The 14,816-nt window shown below is 39.2% G+C and overlaps 3 protein-coding genes and 2 long non-coding RNA genes across 9 annotated transcripts; 3 read left to right on the plus strand and 2 right to left on the minus strand.

The window, feature by feature from the left end:
* Positions 1–3: 3 nt before the first annotated feature.
* Positions 4–1,854, plus strand: LOC124188931. Of its 2 annotated transcripts, none has more exons than XM_046581870.1 (7): positions 4–188; positions 253–338; positions 426–539; positions 624–978; positions 1,093–1,175; positions 1,247–1,361; positions 1,437–1,854. In XM_046581870.1, exons 1-7 carry the CDS (start codon positions 71–73, stop codon positions 1,715–1,717), a joined length of 1,152 nt encoding a protein of 383 aa, XP_046437826.1. In that variant the 5' UTR covers positions 4–70; the 3' UTR covers positions 1,718–1,854. The 2 variants fall into 2 exon arrangements, with proteins under 2 accessions (XP_046437826.1, XP_046437827.1); XM_046581871.1 differs by having other exon boundaries at positions 6–188; positions 426–540; positions 634–978.
* Positions 1,851–2,667, minus strand: LOC124188936. Its single transcript, XR_006872537.1, has 2 exons — positions 2,490–2,667; positions 1,851–2,423 (listed from the first exon to the last, which is right to left on the minus strand). It is a non-coding gene; the product is annotated as an uncharacterized LOC124188936 (long non-coding RNA).
* Positions 2,668–2,782: 115 nt separating this feature from the next.
* LOC124188934 lies at positions 2,783–4,174 on the minus strand. Of its 2 annotated transcripts, XR_006872534.1 has the most exons (5): positions 3,994–4,174; positions 3,886–3,930; positions 3,461–3,616; positions 3,317–3,395; positions 2,783–2,847 (listed from the first exon to the last, which is right to left on the minus strand). It is a non-coding gene; the product is annotated as an uncharacterized LOC124188934 (long non-coding RNA). The 2 variants fall into 2 exon arrangements; XR_006872535.1 differs by lacking the exon at positions 3,461–3,616.
* Positions 4,175–4,447: 273 nt separating this feature from the next.
* LOC124188929 (interferon-induced very large GTPase 1-like) lies at positions 4,448–10,577 on the plus strand. Its single transcript, XM_046581868.1, has 5 exons — positions 4,448–4,806; positions 4,907–5,009; positions 5,086–5,208; positions 5,713–9,420; positions 9,478–10,577. The coding sequence occupies exons 4-5, from the start codon at positions 5,721–5,723 to the stop codon at positions 10,488–10,490; spliced, it is 4,713 nt and encodes a 1,570-aa protein (XP_046437824.1). The 5' UTR covers positions 4,448–4,806; positions 4,907–5,009; positions 5,086–5,208; positions 5,713–5,720; the 3' UTR covers positions 10,491–10,577.
* A 1,252-nt stretch (positions 10,578–11,829) lies between these two features.
* Positions 11,830–14,412, plus strand: LOC124209148. 3 transcript variants are annotated; one of them, XM_046607044.1, is made up of 10 exons: positions 11,830–12,239; positions 12,303–12,366; positions 12,469–12,480; positions 12,587–12,604; positions 12,682–12,717; positions 12,784–12,861; positions 12,951–13,013; positions 13,118–13,248; positions 13,463–13,934; positions 14,006–14,412. In XM_046607044.1, exons 1-10 carry the CDS (start codon positions 12,228–12,230, stop codon positions 14,287–14,289), a joined length of 1,170 nt encoding a protein of 389 aa, XP_046463000.1. In that variant the 5' UTR covers positions 11,830–12,227; the 3' UTR covers positions 14,290–14,412. The 3 variants fall into 3 exon arrangements, with proteins under 3 accessions (XP_046463000.1, XP_046462993.1, XP_046462987.1); XM_046607037.1 differs by having other exon boundaries at positions 11,833–12,239; positions 12,303–12,358; positions 12,467–12,480; positions 12,939–13,013; XM_046607031.1 differs by having other exon boundaries at positions 11,834–12,239; positions 12,939–13,013.
* The last annotated feature ends 404 nt before the right edge of the window (positions 14,413–14,816 follow it).

A 14,816-nucleotide genomic window follows, 5' to 3' on the forward strand; every position in this document is an offset into this window, starting at 1 on the left:
AAAGTATTAACTGTTCCACGGGCAAATCAGTCGGCAACAACAGGATCACGATTCAAGTAGGCTATCAAAAATGACACGTGAAACGAACAAGAATTATTTTTTGCAATTCTTCCTAGCGATCACTACAATGTCCGTTTGCCGGGCTAGTGAAGTTATTGCAACGTCAATAGGGGAATTTGAATCAAAAGGTTAAAACGTAAAGTATCTTGCAATCGAATTAATCAAACTCATTTGCAATTAAACTTACGACAGCTGCTTGTCCTGGATTCCTGCAGAACGACGCTACAGTGCCTTGCTGGACTTTGAACGGCAAATGCTATTGCTTTTCTACAGTAAAGGTAATAATCGGCAATCATTATCAGTTAATCGACAAATATTTTTCCGTTAACATCAATTCTCAAATATTGCCCATACAATTTTTAAAGCGCCTTGAGTGGGTGAGTGCGGATACCTTCTGCAGAGACGAAAACATGCGACTGCTCAGTATTGAAACTTACGAAGAAGATCAGTTAATCTACAACCAAGTCAAATCAATATCACGTAACGTATTACCTCATTACCTGTACTAGCAGACATCAAGCGCGCCATACTTCTCAGTTGACAAATACTGTTCCTTTGAAATTCAAATGATAGAATTACTCAGCACCGACTACTATTGGACTTCTGGGAAGTACTCGAACAATCGATGGGAATGGGCGTCTACTGAACCTTTCCAATCAATGAATTATACCAACTGGTTTACAGGAGAACCTTCTCATAGCCAAACTGGAAGCTTCGCCTACATCAACTTTAACTTTAACAACACCGGATTGTGGTTCGATGAAATTGGTCCCACTATTATCCTTTTTATTTGCGAGTCGATTGGTGGTGGCACACCAACGACGACCGATGCAACAACAGCATCGACTACCTCAGTAACTACAAAGGCAACAACAGAAACAACCAAGACCACGACAACCTCAACAACCTATCAGCCCTGTACGTTTTAAATAAGCAATCGAAATCGAATTAAGGTTCTGTTGTATGCAGGGCGTCGTTTGTCTCATCCGATGCATTTACATTTGATTTTTTTTTAACTGTTATTACCATTAGTTAATTGCCCCGACCATCTCCAAGACAACTTTGACGTTCCCTGCTGGACTCTTGGGAACAAATGCTATTGCTTCTCCCAACTCGTACGTTTTAAACATTTTCTACATTGGTTTTGTTTAACTTACTACACAATTTTACTTCGCCATCTAAAAAGGAAAGGGACTGGGCGGGTGCGGATAGTTTCTGTCGTGGAGGAAACATGGCTTTGATCAAAATTGAAAGTTCGCAGGAAAATTATTTGATCTATAATCACTATTTAGCCACACCAGGTGAGTGATGAACTGGAAATCACTGCCTAAACAACGGATTGTTTAAATCTTATCCATTTGACAACCCAATTACAGGAATAACCAACGACATCTACTGGACTTCAGGACGATACTCTCGAGATGGTAATAAGGAATGGGAGTGGGCCACTACACCACCGTACGAAAAATTCAATTATACCAATTGGTCTCCTACCTCTTCTGCCGGTCCTCAACCCGATTTCTGCCTTCCAAACGGCGACTGCAACCCAGCGTATGCCGAACAATTCAGCGTCGATATTTCTTTCTTTTTTGCCGGACGTTGGTACGACGTTGTTAACACCAAGGCCTTGAAATTCATTTGCGAATCTATTGCATGAAATCAAAGCTAAGAAATTATACCTTGCAGACTTAAGTGAAGAGTGCATGATGGTTCCATAAAACAAAACTTTTTTTTCTGATAGTAGAAAATGAAAAAAAAAATAATTAACCAAAAAATAAACAAAAGTTAGCGAAATTGTACCGAATATTTTTTTGACTCAAGTTAAAACTGGAAAAGGATCGATTTCTAGTTATCTAGCTCAAAGGATGACTTGGTAGAAAAAGGCAAATGAAAAAAGGATTCTTTGCATGTTGCAAGTTACCCTTTTCTAATTAGGGAATTCCAGGCATGGTATCTACCACTGTAAGTAATCAATCAAGTATCTGAACTTATGAGGCTCGAAATAAACTATAATATTTGAAAGGAATAATGGTGTTGTTTGCCTTCCTTGAAGTAGCTCCAACACACACATACCTGGAAAACTGACCATACCATCACGATGGAAGACAAGAGACTGCACCTGAAGGCCCTCTGGTAAGATGTAGAATGAACTCCAATTTCATTGGTGACGCGACGCTCGGCTTCGACGCTTTAAAGCCACAACTTGAGGGCCGTTTATACTGACCAGCTCCAAACTGGGCGCCTGGTGCTGGGTGTTGTCGCCGAGACTGATCTCGAAGACCTCTCCGACGGCCGGCTTCTTGCTGACGAATAATACACGCTGGGCGGCCACGGCGGCGAAATGATGGGGCTCTCTCAAAGTGCTGTTGGGTAAAATAAAACATCAAAGATCAAATCAAACTCAAAATAAAAAAACGAACCATGAATACCAAGCTTCGTTTCTGGCCTTGTTGTCGTGCTGTTCGAATCCGACCAGGATCTGGTCGTTGAGCCAAGCCTTGGTGCGTTTAAGGAGGTAAGTCAGCTCCCGGTAGCCACGAAAGCGAACCATCTCTTGCTGGGCTTGGTCGTTGCACTTGACTATACAAAGTTGAGGGCCAATCTCCCTAATCTGGAATTGAAGGAACAAACAGTCGAGATCAATTACGTAAAAGTTGAATGCTGCCTTTTGAAGTTCTTGCCTTTCGCCGAGGATTAAGGGAAGCCAGCAGAAGTCTAAATATCAACTAACAATCCATAATTTCCATCCCTTCTTCGCCCTTTACATATTCTGGTGATCACGAACGCCTGTAAACAAAAATAAAATAAGAATTATGCGAACGCGGAAAATGTAATCCCCTCAGAAACAGAGCAACAATCCATCAATTGGCTTTCAGCAGATTAGTCTGAATTGAGTTTTGCAATCAGCCTATAAAGGCAAACCACAACCCGCAGATTATACTCAAAAAGCAGGCTACAGAGGCAGTTCCAATCGAATGGAGGTCTCCGCCTAGTCCTAAAGGACATCTTGGGACTAACGACGCTCCAACCGATATCCTTTCTATTCCCCTGCGCCTTTACGAAAAGGCTGCCCGGCTAGAGCATCTCTCCGACAATGAGAAAAGCCTTGTCTCAGACCTTCCCGAGGGTTGGATTGAGCAACAATGTACCCTGTGAGTAACCCCCTAGCGCGGGATTGCCGTAAGCCAAGACAAAAAGAGCCCAAATCATCATAGGGGATGGTGGGAAATGGATTCTACTAGCACACACAACTTACGCAACGTCGAGAAGGATCAACCAGTTACCACCAGCTGTACACACGTTGCAGCAACTCCGGGCCGCAACAGTAGAATTCTCTGTAATGAAACAATAATAGTACGCTATTGTTAGATAATCAAAGACATTCTATACAAACACTCACATTTTTAACAATTATAATAGAATCAAGTATCCTCAAAATCATCAGTCCAGTTGAACGCAGAATGATAATCAAACTTTCAGCTGAATATGTTGGTGGTGAACGGAAGAGAAACAAAATGTAAACAGCTGATGTGATCAGGTCAATCAGGAAAACAACCTATGAATGAGCAAATTTGGCACAGACACGAGTTAAACCTCACATTTTGTTCACAAGATAATGCAGTCCCAAACTAGAGGCCTTAACTGATCACCCAAGATATTAACAGGCTGTTGCAATTGATACTCGACCATAAAGGGTGGGGCTGGCAATCAAAGACTTGTTGTAGATCACTGAATGAATAGGGAACTTATCGATGAATAAAATCCAAATCCAAACTGAAACTTAAGTAAGTGGTCCCAAAACAGTTAATATCACTACATATTCACCTGCACATGTTGAAATAGATCAATCTAGTCTAGGACCCATACATTCTGTAATAAGAAGGAAAGATTCAACAAAATTTATCACCTATCATTCACAAAAAGTAATAGTACCTAGTGAAGCAGCCAACATTCATAGGTTTCAAGTTTCAACTCGACATTTCGACAAAAATATTAACAGAACAAAAAAATTTCACTATTCCATTGCTACAGCCTAGAGCCTAGTAGACTGCAGTTTCAAGGCATAGTGTGACAACTGACAAGTGTCGCGTGTCGGAGACAATGGCGGAATGGCGGTAATGGGTAGGAAGCTGAAGAGGCGGGGCCGGAAGCTGAGTTGACAATGCTGTCAAGTTGCCAAACCGATACATACCGAAGCGAAATCAAGCAGCAAAGCCAGCAAGATTCAAAAATATTTAGTAGTATTTTATTTGTTTTATTTTATATTATGTAGTATATATTTAATCTTATTTTAAATGATTTCCTTAACTACAAATAATAATGAAGAAAATCGGTTAGTTACGGTTACGGATGTCGTCTGGACGTCTGGTATGATCTTTCTTGAGTTTCTTCAATCTTTCAACAGCCTTCAACTGATTCTGGTTGACTGTGTTAAATATTACAATTTCTAAAGATAAGGGCGCTGAAATTACTTTCTCCCCTTTGATAACAGTTCTTACACAATTATAATGACGGTTTTTGAAAAAGAAGAGGCCGATTCTATAGCTATGTTAATCGACTCGAGTGTCAACCGTTACGTGTAGGTGGCGATTTTTTTAGAAAATGTCAGGTGTTTCGTTCAGCCATGGTTCAGCTTTGATTTAATCCATGTTAATCACACCACAGCATTTGATATATAGCTGGGCTTTGTCGAAAGTCCTTTGCTTCTAGGACTCTTCAAAAATTATTGCATCTCTTTATTTTCAAGTAAGTTATCTTATTCCAAGTTTCCACCATCCAGCATCATTATTCTCTGGGGTTTTCGGTTGTATTTACTGTTTCGATGTTATTCTCATACCGTTTGCAGTCTCGTTATTACGTCCAACTGTCAGTGCTGGATTTTTCAGAGTCCTCGTGTCGTTGAATTTGCTAAAAAAACCGTTTGATTTGGTTGAGAAACTACTAAGCATGTAAGTAAACAAATATCTTGAATGTTTTATTGGCCTGTGTAGGATAACATGTACAATTGTTTTTGTTCTTTTTCAGAATTGTGAGTTTGTTAAAGGCAATTTAAATTCGAGAGTAAATTGTGGAACGCTGGCCATATTCCAGAAGATATTTACAGAAACTCCAGTAACACTATTGTCTCTCAAGGGCCTGTTTCTAATGGTAAGCTTGAATAATGTAAATGTTTATTGTGTTGTAAAATTTCTAGAGTCACTTCGTGCGAGTCACTTCTTTACTTGGATTTTCAAATATTTATTACCAAGATCCATGCAGTCAACATTAAGTTTATTAAACCAACATCATAACATGGTGTAGTCTCAATCTATTTTTAGCATCTTTAACATCTTCTTGTGTAATACTTTTACCGAATCATTAGACTTTGTTTTCTGTTTTAAATAAGAAATAGGCTATGTTATTATACCTTATGTTTCTAACCTTGGCTCTTGGTGATTGCTATCCTCATAGATTGAGATTACACCACATGATGTTGGTTTAATAAACTGTTAATGGCTGATAATTTTCATGGCATCTAAGGGTATGTCACAAGTTAAAACTGAATTGGAGGAGTTTTATTTTTAAGAGATAATTTAACCAGGAAAACTAGAATTAATCCTTTTTAGATTATTTGGTATTTACAATTTTTTTATTTTATTTCTTCAATTGCAGATAATAAGATGAGTGAACAGCGAAAAAAGAAATCTTATGCTGCCTTCCTGATCGACAGGCCTTCCAACGGTAGTCAGTTACATCAGGGCAACCAAGGAGCCATCATCACTCTGATGAATTGTTTGCGCCACCGTCTCGTCTTGACTGCAGGTTCGAAGAAATCAGAACATCAGAATATTGAAAGCGGTGCCGATGGAGGTGGTTCTATCGGATTTCTTCTAGCGAAATACCAAAATTCTTCTTCTGCAGCAGCGAAAAAGACTAGCGTTTACGATACGTTGTTGCAACTCATCGATGAATTCGATGCAACTGGTGCCGCCGAAATTTTCCGTTTGCTGCTAGAGAGAAGAACTGCCATCCCTTTGTTCGTGCCCGACTCCAGAAAACATCATCTCAACTTATTCAGACACATCACCATTCCTGGTGTCAACACTCGATTGGGCGAAGATCAATCACTTTTCCGTGTTGCTGTCATTTCTTGCTGCCAGAGAAATGTGAGTCAGACCACCGAGATCATGAAAAGCGTCTTCAACGTCCAAAGTGTCCACCGACAAGATTTGTCCACTGGCAGTCTCTCATCGAATCCATTGATCGCCGAGATTGGCGTTGGCTGTCTGGTGATTGAAGCAACCAGCAAAACTGCCAAGAAAGTTCAACACGTCTTGGTCATCCACGTCATAGGGGAGTTCAGGCCTCTGTGGAAGTGTCTTCAACATTTTGTCAGTTACTTATTAATTGAAGATTCGACAATTGAGGAAGAGCGTTTTTGTCACATGTTTCCGAAGGATGAAGAGACGACCTCTACCAAACACTCTGCTACTGCCCTTGCATTGGATGCGTTCAATTTCAGCTGCGTTTGGACACCGTCGATGGGAGAGATGAGTCACGAATTCGCCGTATCAGGAAACGGATTTCGTTTGCGTGTTGAGGGCCAACTTCGGGGCGAAACGCTATCTCTTTTCAAAGATACCGTCAGCGCGGCGCCAGAAATGGTAATTCAATCTAATTGTACGACTTCCCAAGAACTGAAGATGTTGCATGAAATTCCCGTTTTAATTGAGGAAGCTTACAGCCCGCTGGAATGTGTGTCCCCATCTGCAGTTCATTGGAGCGATTGTCATGTCCAACATTTGGGTGATGTAAAGAAGTTCGAATTTCTTCTACAAAAGTACTACCTGAAACGGGCGAAAATTGAAGAAGCTAAAGTGGAACATCGCCTGAATAACGAAATGGTGGCCCAATTTGAAGATGAGATTAGGAAAGTGAAAGAGACTATTCGTTCGCAAACAGTTCGAGTTCAAAATCATCCGTTGCTGAAAGTGTTTCTTCAAATTCTGGAGAAAGAAGATTCGTGCTCTCGTGTTTTGTCCTTTAATCTGTTGGAAAACGAATTGGCCAAACGTGGCGAACAGGAATTAGGGCCGCTATTGAAAAAGGTTCAAGAATTATCCACTTTGTATGCTGAGAGTTTAAGCAATGCTGTCCGTGAAACTGGTCTTGTTTCCAAATTGAAGAAAGACTTGAACTCTGCCAAGACTGAATTGATTGATAGTGCCCTCAACGTTGAGCACTTGTGGAGAGAATTAAGTCATCTCTACACGGACATGGAACCAGAAAAACGGTCGCCCTCAATTCAGAAAATTCCTCGTCTAGCCGCCCAACATTTACTGGACGGATTTCCCCTTGAACTACTAGACGGCGATTCCAACATGATCCGTCAAGATTGGATCAAAGTAGTTTTGTACGAACTCGGCAAGATGGTGGAAAGAAAGCGAATGTTTGTGCTGTCCGTCATGGGCGTCCAGAGCAGCGGCAAGTCGACGATGCTCAACACAATGTTTGGCATCAAGATGAGGACCAGCGTTGGACAGTGCACCCGAGGTGTCAACATGCAGCTGCTGGCCGTCGAGGGACGTTCCGAATACGACTACATTTTGCTGCTGGACACGGAAGGAACTCGAGCACCAGAATATCACGGATTGCCCGGCAGCGAGAAGAGGGATAATCAGATGGCGACGTTGAGTATCTTGTTGTCGGACGCGACCATCATCGTCATTCCCGGTGAAAATGATGCAGCTGTCAAGGAAATTCTTCCGATTGTTCTCATGGCTTATGACGGAACGAAATTGGCCGAACGGAACGGGAGTCGCCTCAGCTCCAGGATGTTTTTTCTCTACAACAGGATTGACACGAGTCAGGCCAGCAAGCTGGACAACATCATTCAAACACTGGGGACTTCACTTCACACAGCATTCAATCAGGTTCAAAAACTGACGGGCAATTTGACCAACCTGAAGTCGGAAAGTCCGTTTGGGAGCTTCAATCTTCATTCGTCCAGTTCCACCTCTGATAGAGACGTTATTATCCTCGGTAATGTCAAATCGAATTATGAACCTCCTGGTGACGTTCCAGACGAAGCGTACGGCGATGCGCTAATCAAGTTTCGAGAACACATCCATCAGCGAGTTGTTTCAAATGTCGAAGATGAAGCCTGGGAAAGTAGAACGTTGGAAGGATTTTCTAGTTACATAAAGGAAGTTTGGTATTGTATTTGTTCGGCGGACTTCAACTTCAATTTTGCCACAGTTATTGAACGCATGACATTCGACCAACTTGACATCGAATACAAGTTGAAAGAGCAAGAATTGTCCGAAGCTTACATGAAGTTCTTTACGAACATTAAAAAGAAAATGAGAAAAATGAACGAAAGAAAAACTAATGTTGCATCGGCTGCGTGTCCCGGGACGATAGTCGACACGAGTAACAACAACAATGAAGATTATTCGTCGTTCATCACTCAGCTCAACTTCATTATATCCCCGACTTTAAGCAAATTAGATGATGAAGTGAAAGTGATCGTAGGAGGAAATGGACGAGAAAAATGGGGTGCCCAGTTTTTGCAAATGTGGAAATTGAATAAGAAAGAACAACAAGAGATATGGAAAAATAATGTGAAAAACGCCTTCAACCGGATTTTTCTATACGAGCAGAGCTTGGAAAGCTACAAGAGAAGAATGCGTCAAGAAATCAACGAATTTTTCGAGTTGCCCAAATCGGAATGGGAAAATGGATCGAAATTGGATGAAAAATTTGAAGATATTTTTGGCAAGAAATTGCGTGAAATTAAAGAGGAGTTTCCTCCAAGCAACGTGAAAACAGAAGTCGTGAAAGTGTACCGCGATCATTTTGCAATCTATAATCGAAAAATTAAAATTTGTGCCTGTGATGGTACTGCTGTTGATTATCGGTCACTTCATTGGGGAATCCGAAAAAATAAAGATTGGACAAGATGGGTACCTTCGATTTTTAAAATTGGAAGAAATGACATTCCGAATACTAGACAAGAAGCGATCCATTCATGTGTTGAATCTATTGGTGCTATTGTCTTCAGAGCTGTAACTGGCAAAATGTGCTATGACAATAGCATCGTCTCCAATGTTATTTACGCAGTGAATGCAGTCATCACTCAAAATAACGTCACTGACAATACCGAGGTTGAAAAAATGCACAATTACGCTCTATTGTTGATTGTCGAATTAATGCAAGTAATTCAAAAAGAATGGGAGGCGAAAAACTCTGTGTATGCCAAATTTGAAAGCAGCAAAGGCAGTATGCGTAACTACTTCGACTTGGTTTCAAAAGGCGCTGCGAAGACGAAAATATTCTCGTCTACCATGGCCAACACCTTGTCGGATGTGGCTTTTTCAGGTATGATTTATTTGCTATTGATACTAAGTATGTCGTTACAGATTTCTTTTTTTATAGCATTCGAAGAGGAAATGGTGACGAAGACTTACAGGAAGATTTCTAACGAGCGTTGGATTCACGAGGCCAGAATTATGCACAAACACATGGACCTTTATTTGATCGACTTGTTGGAGGCAAATCAAATTGATCAAGTGCTCGATTACATTCGCGATCCCAAGACATTTTACACCTGTGTGCTCCGCCGACTAATTGCTTTGAAGGTACCTAACGTTGCGAATGATGTCTCCAACGAGGGAGAATGGACACGCTTCAAACGTCAAGTGAAAGATGCTGTAAAGAAAGCTGCCCTAGCTACGCTTGATGGTACCAACAAAGAACTTGCCCAAACCTTTGTGGATAAACTGCGAGATGAGTTTTCGGATGGCCTTCTCCAAAGTGATGCTTTGTCTTCGGCATTTTCAATCGATTGCAGTGGCGAGTACGAGGAATGTGACAACGAAGACAAGAAGAAGTTCCAAGAAGATTGCGAAAAGGAGTTGAATGAAGCAATTGAAAATGTCAGTTCTCCAAATGATCACGAAGGATTTGCCGAAGAACTGTCCCCCGAAATAGTTGAGTATATGAAAATCGTAAATAATCAGATAGCACTTCCACGTTGTGATGCCCATTGCCCATTGTGTCATAGTTTGTGTATCGAAACGTTCAATCACGACACGGAACACAGACCTCACGATGCAATTCATCAACCAGGAGGGGTTGTAGGAATTCATTATCGTGATAGAGATGAACTGGCTTTTAAAACGTGCAGTCAATTTTACGAAGAAGACTGTTCGTTTTACTTTAACAAAGAAGACACCGTCGCAAAAAAATATCGAGACTTCACAAAGATTTATCCTTCGTGGAAAGATCCTCGAATTAACGAAGAATCGCCCCTCCGAGAATACATCCTGGCTAAATACAACAACAAGATTGCTGAAAAGTATGGCCGAAAACCTTGTCCTGATGTTCCCCAAAGCTATTTTCGAGTTTTGTCCACCATCAAGGAACAACTGAAGATGGAAATTGATTGATTTAATTAGAAATTGAAGTATCAGTTATTGATCGTGTTTAATTTATTATTATGTTTATTAATCATAATAAATGTTGCAATAGAAGAAGGTCGCATTTCTTGTCGTGGAGCGTGGTTAATTTAACATTTTCTTGCTGAAGAGTTCTGTAGGAGCAGAACTTTTATCATGTCCCGAAAGCTCAAGATTCAAAACGATTGTTTCGTTTATTTACACTCCATTTCCGCAGGTCCTTCACTAAACAACTACACATCTCGCCCAGGACCAGCTCGCTACTAAAAGCCCGCCATTTGGGGAAAAAAGTAAAGAAAACCTTCACTGCCTAACCGCATTTTCCAATGGTGTACCCTTTAAAACCTAATTAGGTCCTTGTTGACTCACCATTTGACGTCGGAAGTCCCCAGTCAGTCTGGAAACTGGTCAGCGTTCCAAGCATCAGGTGAAAAATTCATTCCTCACATTATTATGCAGTTGCCGTGAATTGATGAGTTATTTCTGGCATATTTCAGTTTCATATTTCGTTCTTTGATGGAGGAGTCACATTTCCGACTTCAGCAGTATGCAGAAAATCTAATTGACGGCGGTTGTGTGTCCTCGACCAGATTTAATGATGACAGAGTATCATCCCAGGCCTTGGAATTCTTCATGTCTTTCACAGCATCCACCATTGGCGAGCCACAAGACTTGTCTTTGAAAGAACTCGTTCTTTCGAGTCTAGGTTATTTTCTTTTCTTTTACTATCCGACGAATTAAAATATTTTCACTGATTTTGTATTCTAAACAGATTATCCTCGATTGGCAACCTGGGTCATTTTCAACCCCCCAGGCGAATGGATAGCAGCCCAATCATTGGAGTTCCGCCGCTTTATCATCTGTTTCGCCTTCTAGAAGATGAAGTAAAATTCGTTTTTAATTATATTTTTAATTTTATTTAATAGCCCACTCTTTTAGATGTAACGTCCGAATCCGCCGCAACGGCACCGAATCGTTGGCGACAGTTCTATGTCAGAGTTCTATTCGTTCACCCCGGGGTGTAGTAGCTGAAGTCGGAAATGCAACTCTTCCATTAACAGCGAACGAGGTAAACGTCTAAACGAACGAAACATTATTCGCTTCATTATAACAGCAACTTTTGACCTGATAAAGAATTTTAGTGCTGCACTGAAAATATGTAAACGAAAAGCAGGTTTCGATTTCATATAGATTTTTTCGGGATTCTCTTTCGTATTACAGGCGATTGTTTGGCAATTGTGTGGGTGGTGAGTCATAAAGAAATGAAGAAAAATGTGGAAACGAGCGGAAACAAGCTATACAAAGAGGCATAAACAGTAACGCGTGCCTATGAAAAACGTCAGTTATCATATAACAAACCCAAAATAAGCAAACAAGATTTTTTAGCATTGATGGGACTTACCTTTCACGTCCGAAACCACCAGCAAATTTTTAACTGAGAGTTTTAGCGTAATTTGATCCGATTAATGTACTGATTGCGTTATTGCACAGGTGTGGGGTGGAGTCAAAAGATCAGGTAGCATAGTTTTTTTATTAACGTGTTGCTCCGTAATTGGCTTAACAAAATTACCGTCTCTATTGGGAAAAGTAGCATCGGCTATGTGAATCACTGATGTGTTGTTTGGCCATTGGTTGATTTATATAAGTCTGATGGTAGTGTTTTTAAATATAAGAGTAACAAATATTTCCCATCAGCTCTAGTTCTAACCGAACTTCGTTGAAATCAACATGGGAAAAATGGTAAGAAATTTTAAACCCTAATTTTTTCACGTAACATTTTTCTTTACTGAATTGTTTTTTTAGAAGATTTATTACTGCCTATTTGTATACTTTTACTTTTTATCTCGCGTTGCTGGACAAGCTGCTGGTAGTATGCTGTATAATTTACAAAATGAAATCAAATTCACATTCTCTTTTTATTTTATGTATTTCTGAAAATTTTTACTATGTGATGTGGTTACCTTTTCAGGCCCAACTGTTGGTAAGTACTAAATAAAATTTAAATTTGATATATTTCTACGTCAGATATTTTACAATAAAATCATGCTCATATATTTTTTTGAATTTGTCATCAATTGCGAGTGCAGCTCAAAATATTACTACGAGTAAGTATTTTCAATTTTCAAAATAAAATAAAATACTCAAAAATAATTAACTTAATTATTCCTGTCTTCAATTGCAGCTTCAACAATTCGTCCTACAGTTTCTGCAGCTGCAGGTAGAATATTTAATTTACTTAAACTTATAAATTTTTCAATAAAATTTATTTTGAATTTTTTTAAAGCTGTTAATGCAAATGTGAGTGCGACTATTGCATCGACTATTGCATCGACTACTCAGCCGACAGCTACTACAACTGGAAGTAAGTTTTTAAATCTAAAAAATAACGTTAAAAAAATAATTTGAAAATTCAACAATTAACTAATTAATCTGTTATAGTTCCAACTGCAGTTCCAACTGCAGTTCCAACTGAAACTACTACAACAACAACTATTACTACTACAACAGAAAAAGGTAAAATGTTTTAAGAATCAAATATATCTATTATTATTTCAATTTTAAATTTGCATAGCCCTAAAACTAATTCTTTTTAAATTTTTATCATCCAATGAATGCAGTAACTACTACTACGGCGGCGGCCACAGACGGTACCAGCGGGGTTATTCTCCAATCCCAATCTACTGATGATGATCCTACTGAAAATGGATCGATTGACATTCCCAATTTAATCATGACATTCATCGAGGATGTAAATATTCTTCAAATAATTTATTTTTTATTTTTTTAAATTGGAGTCTGGTGTGAAGGATTTGATTTAAACACCTACTACGCACATACCTTAGCATATTATATGATTCTCTGAAAAGAGTTACTCCCAGTCTTTGTGTAAAATAGGCTTAATGATTAATCAAGGATATTTTGTAGCCACTTTTAATAATTTATTGTTTTTTACATACCCGAAGGCGGTCAACGAATTTGACAAATCCATAAACTTAGCAGCAAACAAGATGAATCAAGTGAACCAGGCATTGAACAGTATTATCCAATACCGAAAACAATTAGACGCCATTTCAACAGGTTTAGAAACAAAAGTACTTGAAGATGGGAAACTTCTGAAAGACGTTGAAGACCAAATAGATTATATGGACATTATTGAAAAAGAACTCGATATAAAAGAAGCAATGCTGTTGGCATTGAACGGACGAGAAACTTTATTGAGCAACAAAATTGAACATGATTTGAACTTATTCTTCGATCCTAGCGTCCTTGATAGCTGGAACATTTCATTTTTTGCGCAACGCAATGGCACCTTCAATGTCAAGACTATCATACATCCTTATGACATAGTTCCTTTAAATCAAGGCCAGGGTTTCAGTCCTTCGTCGGGTGTATTTACTGTACCATTCCACGGCATTTATCATTTCTATTTCGCAGGTATTTAATTTTACAATCCAGTCATTAAATCTTTATTTTGGGTTTTCTTTTATTTTTTTAATAATTTTTAGCATTGAAAATGAAGCAGCAAGAGTCTGGAACTGGCCGTTTGACAATACAACTTGTGAAAAATCGAAAAACTGTTCCAACTTTACGGAAAGTGTTGGCCGAAGTTCATTTGGATTCAGCTGATTGGTACGGATGGTTTCCCTTACAACTACAAACAACCGTCGACCTGCAAGAATTGGACGAAATTACAGCAGAATTGTTGGAAGGTTCGCTTTACGATAGCGGTTCTCCAGATCATCTGCTTACCGATTTTGGTGGCTTTCTTATCACCCGTATATACAATTAAATTTCTTTATTTCATTTAAATTTTTTAAATTTCTTATTTTACTATTTTCGACATGAAAAACGATATAACTGTGTTTTTCGTATATGCATTTAATACAAATTGGGTTTACAATTGGCAAACAAATCTAAAAGTTAATTTTAAACGTATCATAGAACCATAAATAATCACATTGCAAGCGCGATGATGGAATTCACAGAATATCCATGTGATACTTGCCAGAAGTGGCCACTCAAATAACAGCATGCAGATCACCTTCTTCCTAAATATAATCTTGGTTTCTTTTTCAGATCACGTCGTAATAATAACAAGGTATTTTAATACCTCTTTTGAATATGTTACGCACTACGATTATATCTCTCTATTTTCCAAGGTAAAATCTATTGGAGTCCGTAATCCGGACTCCTCTCTTATATTTCAATATGCTATTATGCTGGCAACGTGAGTGACCATCACTAATGCAATACGATTCGAAAATAAGAGTGGAATGAGTTAGGTGATAAACTTATTAGCGAACCAATTCCCTTTAA

This window comes from Daphnia pulex, chromosome 2 (assembly GCF_021134715.1).
Source record: "Daphnia pulex isolate KAP4 chromosome 2, ASM2113471v1".
Taxonomy (NCBI): Eukaryota; Metazoa; Arthropoda; class Branchiopoda; order Diplostraca; family Daphniidae; genus Daphnia; species Daphnia pulex.

What these genes read in the sequence shown, in the direction of transcription:
- LOC124188931 (XM_046581870.1), top strand. Translation starts at nt 71, where the DNA reads ATGACACGTGAAACGAACAAGAATTATTTTTTGCAATTCTTCCTAGCG. An exon ending in ATTGCTTTTCTACAGTAAAG is followed by an intron (nt 339 to 425) that starts GTAATAATCGGC and finishes CAATTTTTAAAG; the next exon opens with CGCCTTGAGTGGGTGAGTGC. An exon ending in TCACTATTTAGCCACACCAG is followed by an intron (nt 1,362 to 1,436) that starts GTGAGTGATGAA and finishes ACCCAATTACAG; the next exon opens with GAATAACCAACGACATCTAC.
- LOC124209148 (XM_046607031.1), top strand. An exon ending in TACAGTTTCTGCAGCTGCAG is followed by an intron (nt 12,718 to 12,783) that starts GTAGAATATTTA and finishes ATTTTTTTAAAG; the next exon opens with CTGTTAATGCAAATGTGAGT. An exon ending in TCATGACATTCATCGAGGAT is followed by an intron (nt 13,249 to 13,462) that starts GTAAATATTCTT and finishes ACATACCCGAAG; the next exon opens with GCGGTCAACGAATTTGACAA.
- LOC124188929 (XM_046581868.1), top strand. Translation starts at nt 5,721, where the DNA reads ATGAGTGAACAGCGAAAAAAGAAATCTTATGCTGCCTTCCTGATCGAC. An exon ending in GTCGGATGTGGCTTTTTCAG is followed by an intron (nt 9,421 to 9,477) that starts GTATGATTTATT and finishes CTTTTTTTATAG; the next exon opens with CATTCGAAGAGGAAATGGTG.